At 40.3% G+C, this 19,942-nt stretch overlaps 1 protein-coding gene across 1 annotated transcript in view; it reads right to left on the bottom strand.

Moving 5' to 3' along the window:
* Ncbp1 (nuclear cap binding protein subunit 1) overlaps positions 1–19,942 on the bottom strand; it is a 35,984-nt gene that overhangs the window by 12,071 nt on the left and 3,971 nt on the right. The window contains exons 2-11 of the mRNA XM_055605329.1: positions 17,057–17,145; positions 16,403–16,503; positions 14,278–14,434; positions 11,049–11,156; positions 10,440–10,561; positions 9,072–9,141; positions 8,080–8,295; positions 5,094–5,191; positions 4,069–4,132; positions 2,764–2,874 (exon numbers count right to left, since the gene is read on the bottom strand). Of these exons, the coding sequence (XP_055461304.1) occupies positions 2,764–2,874; positions 4,069–4,132; positions 5,094–5,191; positions 8,080–8,295; positions 9,072–9,141; positions 10,440–10,561; positions 11,049–11,156; positions 14,278–14,434; positions 16,403–16,503; positions 17,057–17,145 (1,136 nt within the window). The remainder of the gene's footprint in view (positions 1–2,763; positions 2,875–4,068; positions 4,133–5,093; positions 5,192–8,079; positions 8,296–9,071; positions 9,142–10,439; positions 10,562–11,048; positions 11,157–14,277; positions 14,435–16,402; positions 16,504–17,056; positions 17,146–19,942) is intronic.

Here is a 19,942-nt window from a genome sequence, read left to right as displayed (position 1 = left end):
AAGTATTACCATTGCAAGAAAACAATACTTTATCCGTTCGTGTACTGTTGGACATTCAGGTTGTTTCGATGTTGGGGTGATGTTTATACACTGTGTAAAGACTATGCTTGTACTATTCAAATGCTGATTTCTGTCTCCACAGAGCTGAGTAAAGGCTGGACTTTGGTACTGTTAAGCATCACTTGCCTCAATACTTGGTAAACACTGTTCTCCATCACCTTCTGGTTGAATAAAAGCTGTAGGCCCTATAGCAAAGGCAAGAGAGGAAGGCAGGACTTCTAGCACATACAGGAACTCTGGGAAAGAATCAGGAGTGGGAAGATTCACCTCTGAGACACAGAGGAATGAGGAAAGGCCACCAGTTGGATAAGGATGAAGAAGCAGGTGCCGGGACTAGGAAGGATAGGTAACGGGACACTAGCCAGACTATTACTGCTCACAATCTGTCCAGCTTAGTGCTATAAGCTAATAAAAAATAAAAAAAAATAATAATATAATAAATCTGTGTCGTTATTCGGGAGCTGGAGAGGTCATAGAAAGTCCTGATAATATGGTGCCCAATGTGGGTCAATAAGCTCAGGCAGGATGAGAAGGCAGCAGTTCCGAGCAAGGGAGAGGATTGAGGTGGTGACCAGAGAGTCACCATCAGAGCACAGATGTAGAAGCAAGACTAAGATGGCAGGTAATGGGCCACGTGGCTGGGAAGTAGGCCAGGCCAGTGTGAGAACAGCAGTATCTATCTGCCCAGCTATAGTGCCTGATGCTTTTAATAAACATAAAGGTCTCTGTGTCATCATTCAGAGCAAGGGCAGGCACAGAAAAAACTTTGTATTTTACATGTTTCTGATTGGGAAATATCAGAAATACAATTTCTGTAAGTATCATGTCCAGTTCTCATTAACAGAAAAACCCCAAACAAAACTTTTTCTAAAAACTGTAGTGACCACCAGCAGCAAACCATCTTTAAGGAAATAACTGGAGATGGAAGTTCAGGATGTACAAAAAGAAATGGACACCAGAGAATGACTGGTACAGATATATCTAAATGAATATCATGTATAGAATATTTTTTTCTTTCAAATGTCAAAAAGATAAAACAAATGTACTTAAAATTGGAGTATTTTCTCATCTTTTTGTTATTGGAAAGGAAGGTCAGAGATTAAGACTGAGGAGCGTGTAGGAGGATAAAGAGATGTCTGTTACGTATATAGGTAAACACACACCCACCGGGAAGGACTGTAAAACAGCAAGAGGAAAAAATGTAGTAAAAACTTGCCCTTTTCATAAACTAAGAGACATGCAGTAAGGAAAAATACAATGGGCGTGACAAACAGGGTGCAGTCAAGCGCCTGCAAGACTGGAGGAGTGCAGTAGTTTATGACACCCGGAATGTGACGACACAGGAGGCCGTAAGGAAAACTATCCTAGTTAAAAGATAGACGTTAATGCTTATCATTAAAAATCAAAAAGCAGCCAGGTAGTAGTGGTGTACATCCTCAATCCCAGCACTTGGGAGACAGAGGCAGGCAGATCTCTGTAAGTTCGAAACCAGCCTAGTTTACAAAGCGAGTTCCAGGACAGCCAGAGCTACACAGAGAAATCCTGTTTCTAAAAACCAAGAAAAATGAAAAATCAAAAAGCAACATGGATCTATGTGGAAGAGAAGACTGTAAGAGACAGAAATGATAGATGACTCCAAGGAAACAGCATCTTCCAGACACAACAGGACTGATACACACAAACTCACAGTGAATGAGACAGCACACAGGTTCAAAGCAGAGAAAATTCCAGCACTGAGAAGGGGAAGTAGACACAAAGTTGACCCCTAAACAAGAAACTATTTGAAATTAGGAAAGGGAAAGCACTTTTCTCCAGTCCAGTGTTACTGGGTATACCGACCACAAGCCAGGGTAGGTAGGCCCCATGTGCAGGAGCAGCTGGCTAACAGCAAACAAACTCCGGGTTTTTGTCTGAGCTTTTTGTTTTGATATATTTTCTCCTCCCTGCCTGCAACCGAAATGTTTATTTGAACTTTTTTTGTTTATTTGTTTGTGTTTTGAGAAAGACATTAGGTTAAATGGTAAAAAGCTCACTCACTAAGGGCGTAACAAATATGAGCATACTTGGACCAAACAGTGATAAAGCAAAAGTTACAGGACTAGATAAATGAGCAAACCTACAGGTATAATGGGAGACTAGTACCACTCCTAGTAACTCACAGAAGCAGTGTGATACGGGGGGGGGGGGGGGGGGGGGGGGGGGGGGGGGGGGGGGGAGTAAGCTACAGATATGGAACTATTTATTAAAATAGCACAATTATCTAATGGGCTTATCAAAGACCTGAGGTCCTGAAAAGGCAGAATATACATTCTCTTCATAAAACTATTATTTTAAAAGGCAAAGGTCTAGCTAGACATGGTCTCAAACCTGTAATCTGAGCACTTTGGAGGCTGAGGCATGGGGATCATACTGACCCTGTCTCAGAAAAACACAAAGCAAAACAAAACAAAAGGCAAAAACAGCATTATTAATGAAAGTAGTGGGCTCCTCCTGGGGAGAACAAAGGAGTTGTAAGCCACAGCACCACACTCTATTTTAAGCAGGGGGAGATGTTAACTTCACAAACATGTATTTTGTCCAAAGTCTTATTCACTTAAAAACAGCAAATGAAACCATTATTCCTAAAACCCAAAGCATAGGAACCTAATGGTGAACTTGAGAAAGCATAGCTCCATAAAGACATTTAAAGTGGTGAAAGGATACAACTTGGGGCAGAGAGCCAGGCTGAAGTTTGCACAGTTCGATTAGTAGCGTAGTGTACATCACATCGATGTGAGGAGGTGCTGGAAGCTGAAACAGCTCTGCAAAGATCACCTGGAAAACACACAGTCAGACACATGCAGTTCAGTTGTATTTGCATTTCTACATTAGAAAGGCCTACACATTACAACCTAATCATATACTCCATGGCACCTACAGTGGAAAAAGAATTACCTAGACAAGAGTTTCTCTGTGTAGCCTTGGCTGTCCTGGACTTGCTTGGTAGACCAGTCTGGTTTTGAGCTCAGAGATCCACCTGCCTTTGCCTCCTTAGTGCTGGGATTAAAGGCACGTGCCACCACCTGGCTACCTTTTATTCTTAAAAATTATGTTTTCTGAGATCTACAACTGAACAACATACTGAACACCCCCTTTTCCTACATCGAGAGCCCAGCATATAAGGCTACTATGACCCATACTGCTGAGACAAATGTACGGCAGTCCATCCTCTGACGTCTCAGAGTTGCCTGAGGAGGCACGACATCCAGGGGCTCAGCCAATGGCGCTTCACTACTTGGGTAATAAGAACTTGTAGTAGACCAGAGACAGAGACAGCTGAGTGTTCTACACTGCTACTCAGACCAGAACACAGATCTTTTTGGCAGGCTATTTTCTACCCCTTCCGAAAAATCTAATCTTTCCTCTTAATGCATGAAGTCTACACATTCTCAGATTCAAAAATCTGACTTAGGGCCACATGTTGTAGCACATGCCTAGAGTTCCAGCAGCTCAGGAGTGTAAGGCAGGAGGGTCATGAGTCCCAGGCCAGGCTGGGTGATATGAAGATATCCAATCTTTTGTTTTTAAGACCGGGTTTTTCTGTGTATCCTTGGCTATACTGGCACTCACTCAGTAGACCAGGCTGGCCCCCAACTCAGAGATCCACTTTCCTCTGCCTCCACAGTGCTGGGATTAAAGGCATGTGCCACTTAAAAAGAGATAGAGAGAAGGTGAGAAGGCAGCTGAGGCCAGCAAAATGACCCATCAGATAAAGGCTCTGAGTCTCACCTTCCTTCCTTCCTTCCTTCCTTCCTTCCTTCCTTCCTTCCTTCCTTCCTTCCTTCCTTCCTTCCTTCCTTCCTTCCTTCCTTCCTTCCTTCCTTCCTTTACTAGCAAGGCTGAGAACCAAAACTGCTGTCTATGTCCTTGCTCCTCTTTTCACTTTCAGAGCCTCGTCAGTAGCCAGCAGGTATCTTGCAGGGCTCAGACCCTGGGAAAGCCAGAATTAGCACCACATGGAATGCATACCTCAACTATGTGGTAGTTCAAGGGGATCTTGTTCTTCCCTGGATAGCTCACCAGCTGTGCAGCACTGAAAAGAATGTGATTCAAGTTAGCGAAGATACACACAAAGCCCAACAGCTTCATATGCAGTGAGCTTAGCTGAAAAAAATCTCCGCTGAATGTTCTGGTGTTCAGGTACTTATTAAGAAGGCATAAAGTGTCTTACACACAAAAAGGGAAAAATGTGCTATCATCCCCTTCAGATCTACTAATACCAGGTTACTAACAGTAGGTGGTCCACTCCTAAATACAACATTTCTCCTCAAAATCTAAGATAAAACTTCCCAGTTCTATGAAAAATTATTAACACTTAGGTTTTTAAAACAGGTTAGAAAACAGAAAAATAAAAAAACAAAAAAACAGTAGTATACTTTAATTTCCATACAACCAAACTGAAATGAATTTTAGCATATTTGATATGTGTGTGTGAACATGTGTGTCATGCCATGTCAGAGGTCAGAGTTGAGTGTCTTCTTCAATTGCTTGTTCAACTTCTAATATAAGCCCTCTCACTAAACCTGGGGTTCAGAAACTGCAGAGATGCTCTTCCAGAGGACCCAGGCTCAATTCTCAGCACCCATACGGCAGCTCACAACTACCTGTTGTGACTCAAAACCCTCTTCTGGCCTTTAAGGACACCAGACACACATTTGATGCATAGACGTACATGCAGGAAAAATACCCATACACATAAAAAATATTACAAACCAACCAACCAACGAACCAACCAACCACCGGGGGTTCACAGATTGGCTTGACTGGCAGGACAGCAATCCCTGGGGATACTCCTGTTTCAGAGTCTCCAGAACTGAGCTATGGGTGAGTTCTAACACTTGGCTTTTAACATGGGTGCTGGGCACCTGAACACTGGTCCTCATGCTTGCTGGGCTATTTCTACAGCCTAACACCTCTAAACATATATTTTGTTCTTATAAAATCATCAAAATGTATTCCTATCCCTTTTTAAAGTACCATGGAGGGAATCTTACCAAGTTTTCCTCTCCTTCCAGTAGGATTTTATGATGCAATGAAGATTCTCTTCTATGACAAACCTCTCTACTGAATGACTGCCTGGCATGACAGGACCCTGGAAAAAAGACCAACACACTCACACAGAACCACAGAACAGATTTCTTTCATTTATAAATACTTGAGTATAAGACTGAACTATTGTGTTAAAGACCTACCACAGAATTAAGAGGATATAATGCTCCTAAGATATCCAGTAATGCCACCAGACCCATTTTACAAATCTTTTATTTTAAAAACTTATTTATCCATCCATCTATCCATTTTTTGTGTGCCATGGTGCATTTGTAGAGATAAGAGAACAATGTATGGGGAATGGGCTCTGTCTTTTTATCAGTCAAGTCAGGCAATTATGGTAGAACTCTGGTGTCAGTTTTATGGGCCATGCTTTTTCTAACTGAACCATCACCCAATTTCTAAATTTAATCAACACTTTTAAAAGACTATCAAAATAACAAAGGAATCCGCTTTGAGATAACTATTTTGGAGTATTCATACTCTCTGACAGAGGAAGTATGCAGCAACAGCAAGGAAATATAATTAACACGGGAGAAATATATTCTGAGGTTCCTTTGCTATAACTAATAATGACTAATCACAAAGACTAATGTGATTATGACTAAATGTCATAAACATAAGCTAGATTTTCAGTTGATAAACCTGATTAGGTCATCATGTAATTATGAATAAAGGTGCTTTCTTATTATTTGATATAGCAAAGTCAACAATCAAGTCCTCCCACCACTCAGAAAAGACTGGGCTATTGCGTGGGAACCAAGGCCAGGCATTCCACTGATCTGTGTCACGTTAAACTGATCCCGACCAAGCCTTTCCCACTATTGCACTAGCTGTGTTCAGTTTCCAAGCTGATCCAGGGAGAAGAGGTTAAAAACTCAGACTGAAGTGCTGAGTTCCAGCCGTAGTGCTGCCTGGAAAGGGGACATTTGGAATCTCTGCTTTATTTCTGCTTGTATTCTTTAAAAGAAAATTAAACAACAAAGTCAAAACCAAACCAAAGTCCTGTGCAGTAGCATCTCATTCAAAGACAAAGATGTTTTTGATTATACATACTTTGTATTTCACTTGTGCTAAATGCACAGAATGTAAAGTTCCTCTCTTGGAATGATTTTTTTCTAAGTAAACTGGCATGCCTCACTCATCTGACACAGGCAACCGGAAGAATAGAGTCAGCCCAAGCACCTTATAACACACAGGATGTTGCTCATTCACAAATACATACCCTGAAAAGCCCACTGTGTTGGGTGTGAGGTTGAATTGCTACATGCAACCAGGACAGAGCAAGCAACAGTTTTGGTACTTTAGCTAGCTAAACTCTCCAGAAACAAATATGCTTGATTCCAACACAGACATATATATATACTGAGATATAAAATAATTGGTATGTGATTAAAATGTTAATTTTTATGTCCAATATTCACAACAAATCACATTCTCGTGTTAAACAGTTGCCAACAATTTCACTTCACAGTCAAAAACAATATAAAAAGTATTTTGAAAAATAGAATGGGAGGTTGACAAAAACACGTTATTAATTATATAATATGAATAACTTAAAACTGAATTGTCTAAAAATATGGACAATTTAGAAGAGAGTATTTTTTTTTTTTTTTTTTTACTATTAACAATAGTTAACTAGGATTGGGAGTGCAGCTTGGTCAGCAGAGTACTTGCTTAGCAAGCATGAAGGCCTGGGTTCAAATCTTAGCAACACAGAAACCTGGGCATGGTGGTGAATGTTTGTAATAGCTGATGCAGAGGCAGGCCGATCACAACTACACAGCAAATATCAGGCCGGCCTGGGTTACATGGGACCCGTTCTCAGAAAATAAAATACTCTAACATGTTCAACATGGTGGTTCAGAAATACTATCTCAGAACCCAAGAGGCCATGGCAGGAGAACTGTCACAATGAGGACAGATTGGGCTACATACAGACCGACACTAAGCAAACAATAAAAATTAGCTAAACATGGTGCCTGGGAGATGGCCCAGCGGATAAAGTGCTGAGGATACAAGCATAAGGAACTGAGTTAAGAACCCCCAGAATCCACATTACAAGCTAGAGTAGGTGGCATGTGCCTCTATCCCCAGTGTTGTGAGTGGGCAAGCACAAGACAGGTGGATTCTATGAGGCCTACTGGTCAGCAATATAGCTAAAGGTGAGCTAAAGGTGAGCTCCAGCATGCAGGCAGGCAAAGGTAAGGTCAACGAAAGACATTTGAAGTCAACCTCTGGCCATCCCCCCCAACACACATACAACACAAGCCTACCCTAACAGCTAAAGTTGAGCATTCACCATATGAAACATTGTTCCATGTATTTTCCATGTGAGAATAATTTAATCTTCCTACAGAGACATTTTAGTATTATTTTTTTGGGAACTGAGGCACAGGAAGTAAATAACTGACTCATGCTCCTAGGTAGTATTTGCATTAAAATGTTAACCAATTTGGCTCTCAGCTTACCCTCTTGACTGGTAAATTATGCTGTCTCTTTTATTCATGAGTAAAACAAAATTTGTTGCATAACAAGGTGATATAGTTTGCTGAATTAAAACATTAAATTGATTTTCATCAATCTTATGGTAAAAAGAAAAAAAAAAAAAACCCTAAAAATTGAAAGGTTATTTCAGAGCTGGGCAAGGTGGTACAAGCCTATAATCCCAGCCCTTGGAATTTGTGAACTCAAAGGCCATCTAGGAGGGAGAGAGGGAGAAAGAGGAAGAGGAAGAGAGAAAGAAAGAAGGAGGGAGGAAGAGAAGGGGAGAGAGGGAGGGGGAAAAAGAGAGAGAGAACTGACCCTATCTCAAAAGAACCCTGAAAAAAAAAAAAAAAAAAAAAAACTAAGACATTAAGTCAAAGGAAACTAAGTCACAAGTACAACTGTAAGCCAGGCCCTCCCTGGAGCTCTTAGCCACTCCCATACCTCTGGGTCATCTGTGTAGTCAAACATCCTGAAGATGACCCTGGGCATCGGGTACACAGAGTCCTCGGTGTGAGGCGGTGGTGTGAAGGGAGGCAGATTGTGCTGCAGAGCCTCACAGAGGATGCTGTCAAAGGCAAGGTAGGGTCTCAGGATGTGCCTTTCCTGCCACCGGTCTTTCTTCAGTTTCTGAATCTGGGCCCACAGGCAATCTAAATACTAAAAAGAGATTTTAATATTTAATATATACATGTTGGCTAGATAGTACAGAAAATGTCTACCCCCTAAAATACAGGACAAAGTAAACCAATTTGTCATTTCATATAGTAGAGTGGTATTAAGTTTTTGTTTTCACTTAAAATTTTAAAATTACATTAATGTGCACAGACTTGCCACAGTGTCCCATGGAAGTCAGAGGACAACTTTTGAAAGGTGCTGCTCTCTTTCCGCTCTGTAGTCCTGGGCTCTAACTCAGGAACCGTACCTATTCAATACTCACTCTTCATTTTTACTTTAGCAGCTTGTTTTTGGGAGCACATTTGGAGTTGTTACTTTTGCTATTTTTAAAATTGGGTATTTAGATATAAAACTCGTCAAGTCTATGAAAATTTGTATTCTAAAAGGAATGCAATTCTCAATTACATTCTAAGATAGTAAATACTCCCTCTGTGCTTAAGACTCTGAAGAAATGAATTCCTCACTGGAAGTATTTAGAAACCTAGCTAAGATGTACAAATGCAACAATCTGAACGTTTTTTAAATTGAAGTTTTACTTGTGTGGTACACGGGCCACAGTGCACCTGCAGAGAGGTCAGAGGACAACTTGTTGGAATCAGTTTCCTCCTTCCACCACGTGGCTCCTGGGAATTGAATTCTGGTTGTCAGGGCTGGTGGTGGCGCCTTTACCCACTGAGCCATCTCACTGACTCATCTGAGCATGTTATAGAGATAAGAATCCACTCTGTGCTTATATCACAAGGTGGAAATCAATTCACCTCTTCTTGTGGATGTGGTTTATCGGCAGTCCATACTTGTAACATGGGCACATGAGTCTTCTGGCGTCTTCTAAAGATAAAAATGAAAATGTACACTTAGGTTTTAAGAACATGAAGAACACCCAGTGGTTTTCATGATTAATTAAAAGCAATGAAAAACATATTTATCCATCAGATCAGCAGATAGCAGCATTCATCAAGACACAGGCATATCTGCATCTCCACCAAGCTGGGGCTAACTGAGATAGCCCTGATTCTGGGAGAATACATCTCTGGGAGATAATCTGACTACATCTGTTAAAATCAACTGTTCTGAATCCTCACCCAGCAATGCCATTTCTATGAATTCATATCCCCATAAATGCACCTGTACATATAGATGCAGACACACACACAAGGATGTTCTGATATTTGTTTATAGTGAAACAAGCCTGCACAAGCTACATATTCAGAGAGAATTAATAAAGAGAAATTATGACACATTAAAAAGAAAAAAGAAAAAAAAGAACAGAATAGCGTGATACTGTTAATAAAACCAATCAGGTGGAACCACATACTTTTATGTAGTAATTTCAAGTTAAGGTAAGAAAAAAAAAAGCATTTAAATAAGTATATATGCTGGATTATCATTTGTATAAAAGCAAGCATCTATTCATCCACACACATATACACATACACAGACATGTAAAAGTCTTTAGATGTCATGTTCATTTGTACCCAACAAAGCAATTATCAATGGTATCCAAAGAAGTATGACAAAAATTAATTTGTGAAAGCTGAAGGAACACAGAACCATTATCATCATTATGTTGTAAGGTAACAGGCATGTTTACAAAGAAGGCCCATTATTTGATTATATCCAATAAGATAAAGCAAGTTTTTTATCCTGGCATGGGAGAAGGGCTTGGCCTAGAATTAACATGTATGAAATAATCCTGTGTGCCAGGACAGTGCTCCTATTCGGAACACATTAGTAACTGCATGTCTGAACTTCTTCCAGTCAGCTCAGTGATCTGAGCAGAGGGGTAATTTTAAGCTACAACTGACTCTTAGTGTACAAATACTAGAATAGCAGAGGAGCTGCTAAACCATGGTGTTCTATGGCTTTCACAACCATCTATGAAAGAAAATAGCTTAAAAGGATGCATTACCAACTTGTTGCAGTAGCAAAATACTGAAGTCTTGGTGAGTTACAGCAGCAGCAGGGTGAAACTTAATAGAGAACATTTTCAGTAACTCTATGGTTTTGTTTTTTAAAAATGGAACTGAAAGGGTGTTTGTCATTGCTAACAGAGAACTTAAGACATTTGTTGTATCAGCAGGATATCTTTATGCAAACAACAAAGAACACGTGAGCTGTGCCCTTACTTAAGATAGCTTTCAGTACTGGAGAAGATGCGGTCCATTTCTGCATCTTTCTTTTCATATAACTCCTTTCCAACCCAGGGCAAAGATGACAGAAATGCATACACATACCAGTCCCGTCGTACCTGAAGAAGGTTTAAAAAGGTAAGTTAAGAAAATATATGCTAAAAAAGAAAAAGAAAAAAAAAAAAAGAAGATATATGCTAGTTAATTAATTTTTCTTTCTTTCCAGTGTTAGGGATCGAATTCAAGGACTTACAGATGCTAGGCAAGCATTCTGTAACTCAGCTCTATAGATCCCTGCCCCATCTTGTTTTTACTCATAGATGCAATACTGAGAAGGCTTTTCAACAGGGCTTAAGTAAATTATCTGGCTCATTCAGAGAATTTCTAGATATATATATTTCTAATCTTATTAAAATCGTTTGAATGAATACAAAGATGTCAAGAGAACCCACCAGGAAGCCAGCTGACTTGCCCTTCAGATGTTAAGCATCACAGTATGATAATCTGTTACTGTACTTTGTTTATTGCTGCTAAAGCATTATCAGTGGGAAATAAAACTCCAGTACAGTGCTTCACTGAAAAGACTCAGCATAAAGGGTGTCTTACTTGAGGCACATCTTCTTCCTGAGTTACACCTACGAAATTCTCAAACATAGCAACCATAGATGGGGCAGCAATCACATGACAGTTCACCAGATCAGACAGAAAGCGGACCTGTGAGGGCAAACAGCATCTGCATTAAACAGACTGTACAGATTAACTGCATTAACAGTCTTCATAATAGGGACAAAATAAACAACCTTGTAACAGTTCTACAAGACTAAAGCCCATGGTCTATATTTAGCTTATTATCTTTTTGTTTGTGCAATCTATGAGCCAAGAAGTCTTTAAATTTAACACAAAATAATACTCACACAAATTCCAATTTTCCTGTCTATAAGCACACTTGCAGTGGAAGACAGTTCATGCCCATTCAGTTACTTATTGACCACAGTTGCTTTTGTGTTACAATGTCAGGGTTAAGATGTTGTGATAAAGATCTTACATTGGATAGGAATCTGTGACTTTGTGGGTTTCCATGCTATGCTACATTAAGCACCCAGACATTCAAATATTCTAGTTACTCCATGAAGTAGGTTGTTCTTTCTGTTTAGCTAGGAATACTTTTCACTGAAATATAGAAATGGAAATTTGAAGTAAAACAGAGATTTACTGAGTGTGCTGTGTGTGCCAGGGCTAAGTAAACAGTGTTCAGGGTATTGTTTTTGGGAACTCACAGCCTATTTGGGACAATCACAACCTCAACAAAAAGGGATGACTGCTGTACTAAAAGGTAAATTAAAATGTGCTCTGGGACCAAGGACACCAGGAACAGGGAAAAGGAGCAACAAGGAGAGACCAAATGGTTAAGGTTATAAAGGGCAAGTAAAGCCCTCAGTGGGGAGTGGGGAAGGCATTCTCGGCAGAGTGTCATACAAGTAATTTTGTAGAGCTGCCCAGGGCATATAGGGGACAAGAGAAATCAATTCTACTGGGGGCAATCATGAAAGACCAAGACTTTAATCCTACATCCTAACAAGTGTCCAGTTTCTCAAACTTGTCTTCAGTAAAAAAGAACTTGATCACATGATCTCCAGCATGTATGAATTTACTTACGGTAAACACTGCATTAGTACCAATCTATGCATTAGGTATTAGTAAGACTTAATTCTATTTCCTTCCATTCAAGACATAAAGGTTCTAAACTGCAGAAAGAATCTGCAGATGTTTCAGGACATTTGATCCCATTGTGAACCCAAAAATTGTGAACTATAAAATCCTGTTTCTTTGTAGTAGTTGAGCCCTATCACACACCTTTAATTCAAGAACTTTCCATGTATTGCAAACAGGTGATTATGGTGTGGTTCACCTAGCCCCTGCATACACCTTTAATCCTAGAGCTTTCTGTACACAGGATTTAATAATGTTAACCCTAGGTCAAGAGGTGGAGCATGAAACCAACTGACAGGGATGGAAGAGTAGGAGGGACTCTGAGTTGAGAGTATTTAAGACAGTGTGGTGAAGAAGAAAGAACTTTTAGCTCAAGCTCTGGCTTTCGCTTCAGCCCCTTAGCTCCCTGGCTTTTTTGGGCTTTGAGCTAGCAAGCCTTTGGCCTTGGGTTTTTTTGGCCTTTTGCTCCGGGGCTGTCAGTTGAGCTAGTGAGCCTTTGGGTTTTTTCCATCAAGACCTGCACTGTGAAGGAAGGTCAGCTGGGTGCTTTCTCTGCCTCTCTGAGTTAGCAGGTTTTCATCCCAGCATCTGGCTCCTGAGTCTTTATTGGTAAAATAGAGCAGCTGGGATTTTCCTTTTTTTAAACAACAGCCAGAGGTTGGAAGGAATCTGTGAAATGCTGTCTTCTGGACAGGACATGGGCACAACACTCACAACATTATAGCAGCTACACAAAACCTACTCAGGACCAGGCAGGTCAACATTCCTTAATGGGTGGGGATGGGAATCACGAGGCCCCCTCCCTTCTTAGGAGCTACTGGCAGTGAACAGGTTCTGGGAAGGAGGCATTTTCTTCAGTTGTGTAACCACTAGTAAGGTGCCTGTGCTCCAGTAAGTAACCTCCCACACTTGTACACAAGCAACCGTAATTAAACTCTGTGAGTCACACATGCCAAAAGACATCAAAGCAGAAAGAAGGGTATGGCAAGAGGAGGTGGGGAACACAAGGTAGAGGGGAACCGATGTTACCAGAATATCTTATAAAGATACATGAAACTGTTAAAAAAAAAAAAAAAAAGACAAAAGTTCTAATATTTATTCCATGCAGCCCAATGAATCACTTTGTGTAAGAGAATTTAAGACCACTCACTACAAAAAAGAGGAAGTCAGGGAAGCTTTTAACCAGCAACCAGCATGAGCAGAGACTGGTTACACAAAGACCACTCTCCTGACTGAAAGGCAGGGACTTTTGGTGGAAAAATGTCAAGGAAGCAGCTAAGAACACAAAAAAGTTACAAACTGTGCTAGAGGCTATGGGAACAAAGGGCATTTTGGAGATAGTATTGAGAGGTTGAACACATATAAGGAAGCAAAGAAAAGCTGAAAAATAATGTCAGATTTCTCAGTGGCTTGCCCAGTAGACAGTGATCACTATGAGTGAGGTGGTGAGCAAAAAAAAAAAGGTATAAATAACACATGATTTTTCAGGACTTGCGGGGACGGTATTTCTTGGATTAAGGTTTAAAACTCAGGAGGAAGGTTGAGGTGGGAGATAGTTATAAATTTGGTTTATGCAGCTATGAGAGTGAGTGAGAATTACTCAGAAGAAGTTCAAATATAAAGTGAGGACAGAATCATTGTAATAGAAACATTTAAGGGACAAAGATGATGACCCAATGAAAAAGAGATAAGAATCAAAGACAGGAGCAATACTGATATTATTGATAGGTCTTCAAAAAGCTGTGCTGTAGAAACTAAGAAATAAGAAAATCTTGTAAGGAATCATATGCATAAGGAAAAGGACTCAAAGTAAACACAAGCACCATACTGAGTCCTAAGTGAAAATGGATTCCCACAGAAAGGCCACCAGATGAGCAGGGACCAGAATTAAGGATAAGATAGTAATTAATTGGCTATAGCTTCTTTCCTCCATTTCAACAATAATTTATAATCTATACAATATATTGTTTCATATAAATATATTATACACTTATGTATAATATATAAATATATGTAATAAACAATCATATAAATGCATATACCCACATTTTATATATTTATACATATATTATGCATATTTATTTAATATATGCAAATATATATAAGACATATATATCAAACTTACCAAATATACAGCTTCATTATAGTTATTCGCTTTTAGTGATTCTTTAAGTTGACGAATCATAGCTTCTACAAATTCTCCTCCAAAGTTGTAATTTCTTGCATTCAGCAGTCCAACTAATGTTGTATAAATTGTCAACTTCTCAGGTAACAGACGTGCACTGATTTGAGAACCCGTACAAGACAACCCCAAAACAAAGGTTTTATATTAAGCTGTTGAATTGTACATGAATCTTAACATCAAATAACTTTGAAACAAAATTAACTTTTAACTGTGTTTTGAAAATAACTTCAGAAAAGGCATATGTGTCACTGAAAAGTATGCAGATATGGACTCAATATTTTTTACTTTAGTTAATCCAAGACTTAAGGAACAGTTACTTGTGAAGTTATCACACCAAAATTAATGCAACTAATGTTAGACCAGTTTTTCTTTGAATACGTTAAGTGGAAGTGAATAACAATTCCACAGAAGATGGTTTCCATGGTAATCTCAGAAGTGTTCCATAAAACAAGATTCATTAATGCAGAATCATTAAGGGGGAACAGAGCATTCAGAGTTTCTAAACTTAGCTAGCCAAATGTCATGGGACCAGAATTCCACTTGGAAAAACATTACTGGATTGGGATTGCTTATAAAGATAATTAAAATCAGTTTTAAGCAAGTTCCTATAAGAAATGCTTAAAACACAGTATGCTAATAGAATTGAGAAAATGCTGAGGCCAGCTAGATGGCTTGGCGGGTTAAGGCTCTGTCAACCTGAGCTTAATCCCAGGGCCCAAACGGCAGAAAGAGAGAAGTGATTCTTCCAGTCGCTCCTGCCCTCCACACACGCCACAGCACATGTGCATGCACGCATGTACAAACACACAGAATAAATAAAAAGGGACAATAAAGACAGGCCTAAAAAGAAGTCAATGCTACTTCCAAATTAAAGAAGCTTTTAGATGTAGCTCAGAAGGTGGTAATTCTATGGAGCCTTTGCTTACATTGCCCTCCTAAGGTACCCCGCTGAGTACAAGGGAGGATTTAGGAGCTCAAAAGATACTTGTATTAAAAGTGCACCATGGTCTCTAAAGCTTTCTCCAAGTGAAAGATTTTAAAAGGACACTGCCAATCGATACCAGCCCAGCCTTACACAAACAAGCAGAGCTTCCAACACCTTCACCAACATAATTCTGAAATACATACTATCAAAACAGAGGTTATCATATGGATAACTATGACAAAAGATTGTTTTCGTAATTACTTAGTCTAGATATACATTTTCCTGAATTGATTCAATTCCTTCGAAAACAAAATTTAACTATGGATCTGGAGAGCTCAGCAGTTAAGAGCACTTGTTTTTGCAGAGAATACTAGTTGGATTCCCAGGACCCACATGGTGGCTTGCAACTGCCCGTAACTCCAGTTACAGGGCATCTAATGCCCCCTTCTGGCCTCCACAGGCACAGACAGACATACATGTGTGTAAAACACTCATATACAAAAAAGGAATCTTTATAAAAGATTTTTAACTCTTGACAAGTTAACAAGGAATCTGCTTTGCACACATTTTTTTTTTTTTAAATTAAACACGAGCTGTAAACATTTAACCATTATTTTTAAATTACTGATGGTAACTACAGCATTAGGGACAATTACGCCCATTAAAAGCTTCAAAAGTATCTTCAGTCCTCAAGGAAGGACATTCATTTGATTTACAAGTTTTTCCAATATATATGGTCCTACTGTTACTACACACACACACACACACACACACACACACACACACACACACACACAGAGTTAAATTCTACTTTAAACTTATAAATGTGCATTCCTTGGTGGGGCAAAAGAATCTCTAAATGAAGTCATGTGCTTTCTCATCTGAGTTAAAAAATTAACTCAAATTATTTTAAAATTCTGAGAAATAAAACATAAAAAAACACTTCATTTTTGTCCCATTCATCCCCTTAAAAAGTAAGATCAGCAAAGGGCAAAGATGAACATTTCATGAGCACAAGTTTCAGGACAGAAGGACAACCAGTGACATTTAACATAAGCATGTCCTCGGAACATTCCCCAAAGCACATGAAGAGTAGATAATACATTATCACCTGGATCCACAAATCTTTTACATACATACACTGTACAAAGAAGCCTTAAGATCTTGCTCTTGTAGTTAGGAAGGTCAGCTTCCAAAACACCAGCCAAGCCTTCGAGATTGCTCTCCAAAGAGCAGGCACTCTGCAGAGGACATCATTATTAATCATCTCTTAACACTCAAGCAATCAGTGAGTTAAAGTTAAAATTCCTAGATGACCATAAAAACCTGAAGGCTTTCTATAAGACACTACAGTTCTGTGAGAAAGAAAACAAGAACTAATGACAATTTCATGGAGAATTCCCTTAGTATCAATCAATTCCAGTAGTTACTGTTCTATAAAAAGAGTCAATGAAATCTTCAAAGCATCTAAGCAGAATGTGCACTCCAAGTGGGAGGACACATGGGCTGGATTCTGTCTCTCAGCTATCCAGCACTGTCTCAGGCATCCAAGTCTGCTTCAGGTCATCTATACCAAGAGGACTATTCCCCAGGTCTGTTTTGAGGCTTAGCTAATGAAAATTACTTACTGAAAATTCTTAATGATCCGAACCCCAGGAGTTCCAAACACTTCACTTCAGGGTACAGAGGTGCAGTAATAATACAAGCTTTGTCTAAAACCTACATTGCCCAGTACAACCTCAGAATTATCCAGAGCTGTCGGTCACAACTCCAGCACCTGGGCTTGGTACATACCTTTTCCCCGACTTTGCATATTAAAGATTCCAAATGATCTTCAGTTTCATTTGCATCAGAAGTCTTCCTCCTTTTGTGAGGCTGCCCACCTATTTCAGCAACATTAAAAAGAAAAAAGCAACATCACATGATGAATCTATTACTGAAATGTCTGTCTCCTTTTTAGCCTTTAATCACTTTTCCCCCAGGCTGTATTTTTTAGAGTGGCTCTTAGGCAATTTAACTAGGCTGGGTATCTGGAGAATTTCTAACTCTATTTCTATCTATGTGTGTATGTGAGCGGATACACACGTGTGCAGGTCCCTATGCTAGTACATGCACGTTAAAGACAGAGAGGGTATTGGGTGTCCTCCTCCACCACACTGTTCATTCAAGGCAAGGTCTACATGACCCTGGAGCTTACTTTTCTTAGCTAGGCTGGAAGCCAGCAAGTCCTAGTGATCCTCCTGTCTCCACTCTCCCTTGTAGCGGGGTTAAAGGCATGCATACCCAACTAGATGCCCAGCTTATGAGCATGCTGAGACCCACAGTTCTCAAATGATTTTTAACTGCTGAGCCACCTCTCCAGTTGATTTTATGTGTATGATTGTTTTGGCTACATGTACAGCTGTGTACCACTTGTATGTCATGGAGGACAGAAGAGGGCACAGATGCCCTGTAACTGGAGTTGTGGACATCTGTGAGACACAATGCGAGCGCTGGGAATTAAACGCAGTTTCTCAGGAAAGAACAGCCAGTGCTCTTAACTGCTAAGCCATCTTTCCAATGCCTCACCCCTGTCTCTGTTATTAAGGTCACTGTAAACAATAATGCCAAGAGACATTATTCCAGTTAAATTTTGTGTAAACAGTGTCCAGGGAACTATGTCCATTTCTGTGACTACACTGGAATGACACTAACACCAGTAATTAAACACCAGGAATCTGCATATTGCTGTTCCTGTTCTTTTGGCTTATTTACTCACCCTCAGTTGTTGGCTCCTACACCTGACGGTATCAGCAGTATTTATTAATCTGCCAATGTAACTAAACTACTATGTAAACTGGTGAATAAGGCTGCAATAACAGGTTGAATCCATTGTAAGTTCTTTATTTAAAATACACCCCTAACCATTAACAGTGCTGATGCTGAGAAACTGCTCCAGAGTTCACAATGCACCAGCTATGTTCATTACTATTCAGAACCAGATTTTAGGGGAAGTTCAGAGAATCCAGAGTAAAAAAACTAGCCAAATGAGAGCAGCTGTTTTTCTAACCTTTACCAAACTCTTCCCTTCTTTCTGGTCCATGTACTCTATTATACTTCATCCCATGCCCACAGCCCCTAATTATACGGTTAACTTGTCCCAGTTTACAATCATTTCTATCTTTAAAACAACCTTCCAGGTCCTCTTGAAACCCTGCTTCAGGGAGACAAGGCAGGCTTTCTAAAGAACATGAGGGAACAGCGGCTCAGAGTCACATCTCTAAATTGTAAACCTTTGTGTTACTGTGGATACTCAGCCAAGGTTCATTTGGGGAAAAGGAGATGACAGAAAGTACTATAATGTTAAGAGGTTTTTCACTTTTTTTATCCGGTACTTGAGAGAATAGGAAGTATACATTATTAGTGCTACAGATTTACAGTCTGAACCCATGGACAGTAACAAGACAGTCAACTCAGCAGAGAGCCTGGGTGAGAGCACAGAATAGAACACTTTCACTAAGTACACTCTGAGCAGGGTGGGGAGGAGACGGCTTGGTAAGCATGAAGATCCCAGTTCAAGCCCTAGCAGCCACATCAAAAATCTAACACATGCCTGTTATCCTGGCACTCACCTTTAAACCCACCACTGGGAAGGCAGATGGATCACTGTGAGTTCAAGGCCAGAATGGTGTACACACAGAGTTCCAGGACAGCCACGCCAAAATACTAAGACCCTGTGCTAGCTAATTTTATGTAAACTTGACAGACGCTAGAATCATTTGAGACGCGAACACCAACCGAGAAAACACCTCCATAAGACTGGGCTATAGGCAAGCCTGCTCAGCATTTTCTTGACTAGTGATTGGTGGGGGAGGGCCCAGCACCCACCCCACTGTGGTTGGTGGCATCCCTGGGCTAGCGGTACTGGGTTTTATAAGAAAGCAGGCTGAGCAAGCCATGGGGAGAGAACCAACAAGCAGCATCCTCCATGGTCTCTGCATCAGCTCCTGCCTCCAGGTTCCTGCCCTGCTTGAATCCCTGCCCTAACGTCCTTCCATGATGGACTGTTACCTGGAAGTGTAAGCTGAAATAAACCCTTTCCTCCCCAAGTTCCTTTGGTCATGGCATTTTATCACAGCAATTGTAACCCTAACTAGAACACCTTGTCTTAAAGCAAAACAAAACAAAACAAAAAAACCAAACCAAAACCCAGTACAGCCATGCAGGTACCCTTCAACCCTATTACCGTGGGAGGTAGAGACATGAGGACTGTTGGTGCTTGCTGGTAACCAGAATAGTGGGTCCCATGCTCAGCCTGGTACGGCAGAGAGAAACAGAGGAGGGTACCCATGGCCTCTACATGGCACACATACACACCGTGTGCACATATACAGCACCCGTCCACACTGTTTGGGAATGGGGCGGCTCGGTGGGGGGAGGACTCGCCTGCCTGACGACACCTGGCTGTAACCTGAAGGTGGCAGAGAACACGGAAACAGGCAGATCCCTGGGTCTCCTTGATCAACTAACTAGTTTAGTCAAATCCATGAGGTCTAGGCTGTTTTTTGTTGTTGTCATTGTTTTGTTGTTCTTTGTTTTTTAGAGCTTTTCAAAAGAGAAAGGAAGAAAGGGAGAGAGAGAAGGAGAGAGAGAAGGAAGGAAGGAAGGAAGGAAGGAAGGAAGGAAGGAAGGAAGGAAGGA

This window comes from Psammomys obesus, unplaced genomic scaffold, assembly GCF_907164565.1.
Source record: "Psammomys obesus unplaced genomic scaffold, mPsaObe1.curated_primary_1811, whole genome shotgun sequence".
Classification (NCBI taxonomy): domain Eukaryota; kingdom Metazoa; phylum Chordata; class Mammalia; order Rodentia; family Muridae; genus Psammomys; species Psammomys obesus.
Note: the sequence above shows the minus strand (reverse complement) of the source record. Positions and strands in the feature narration are given on the sequence as shown.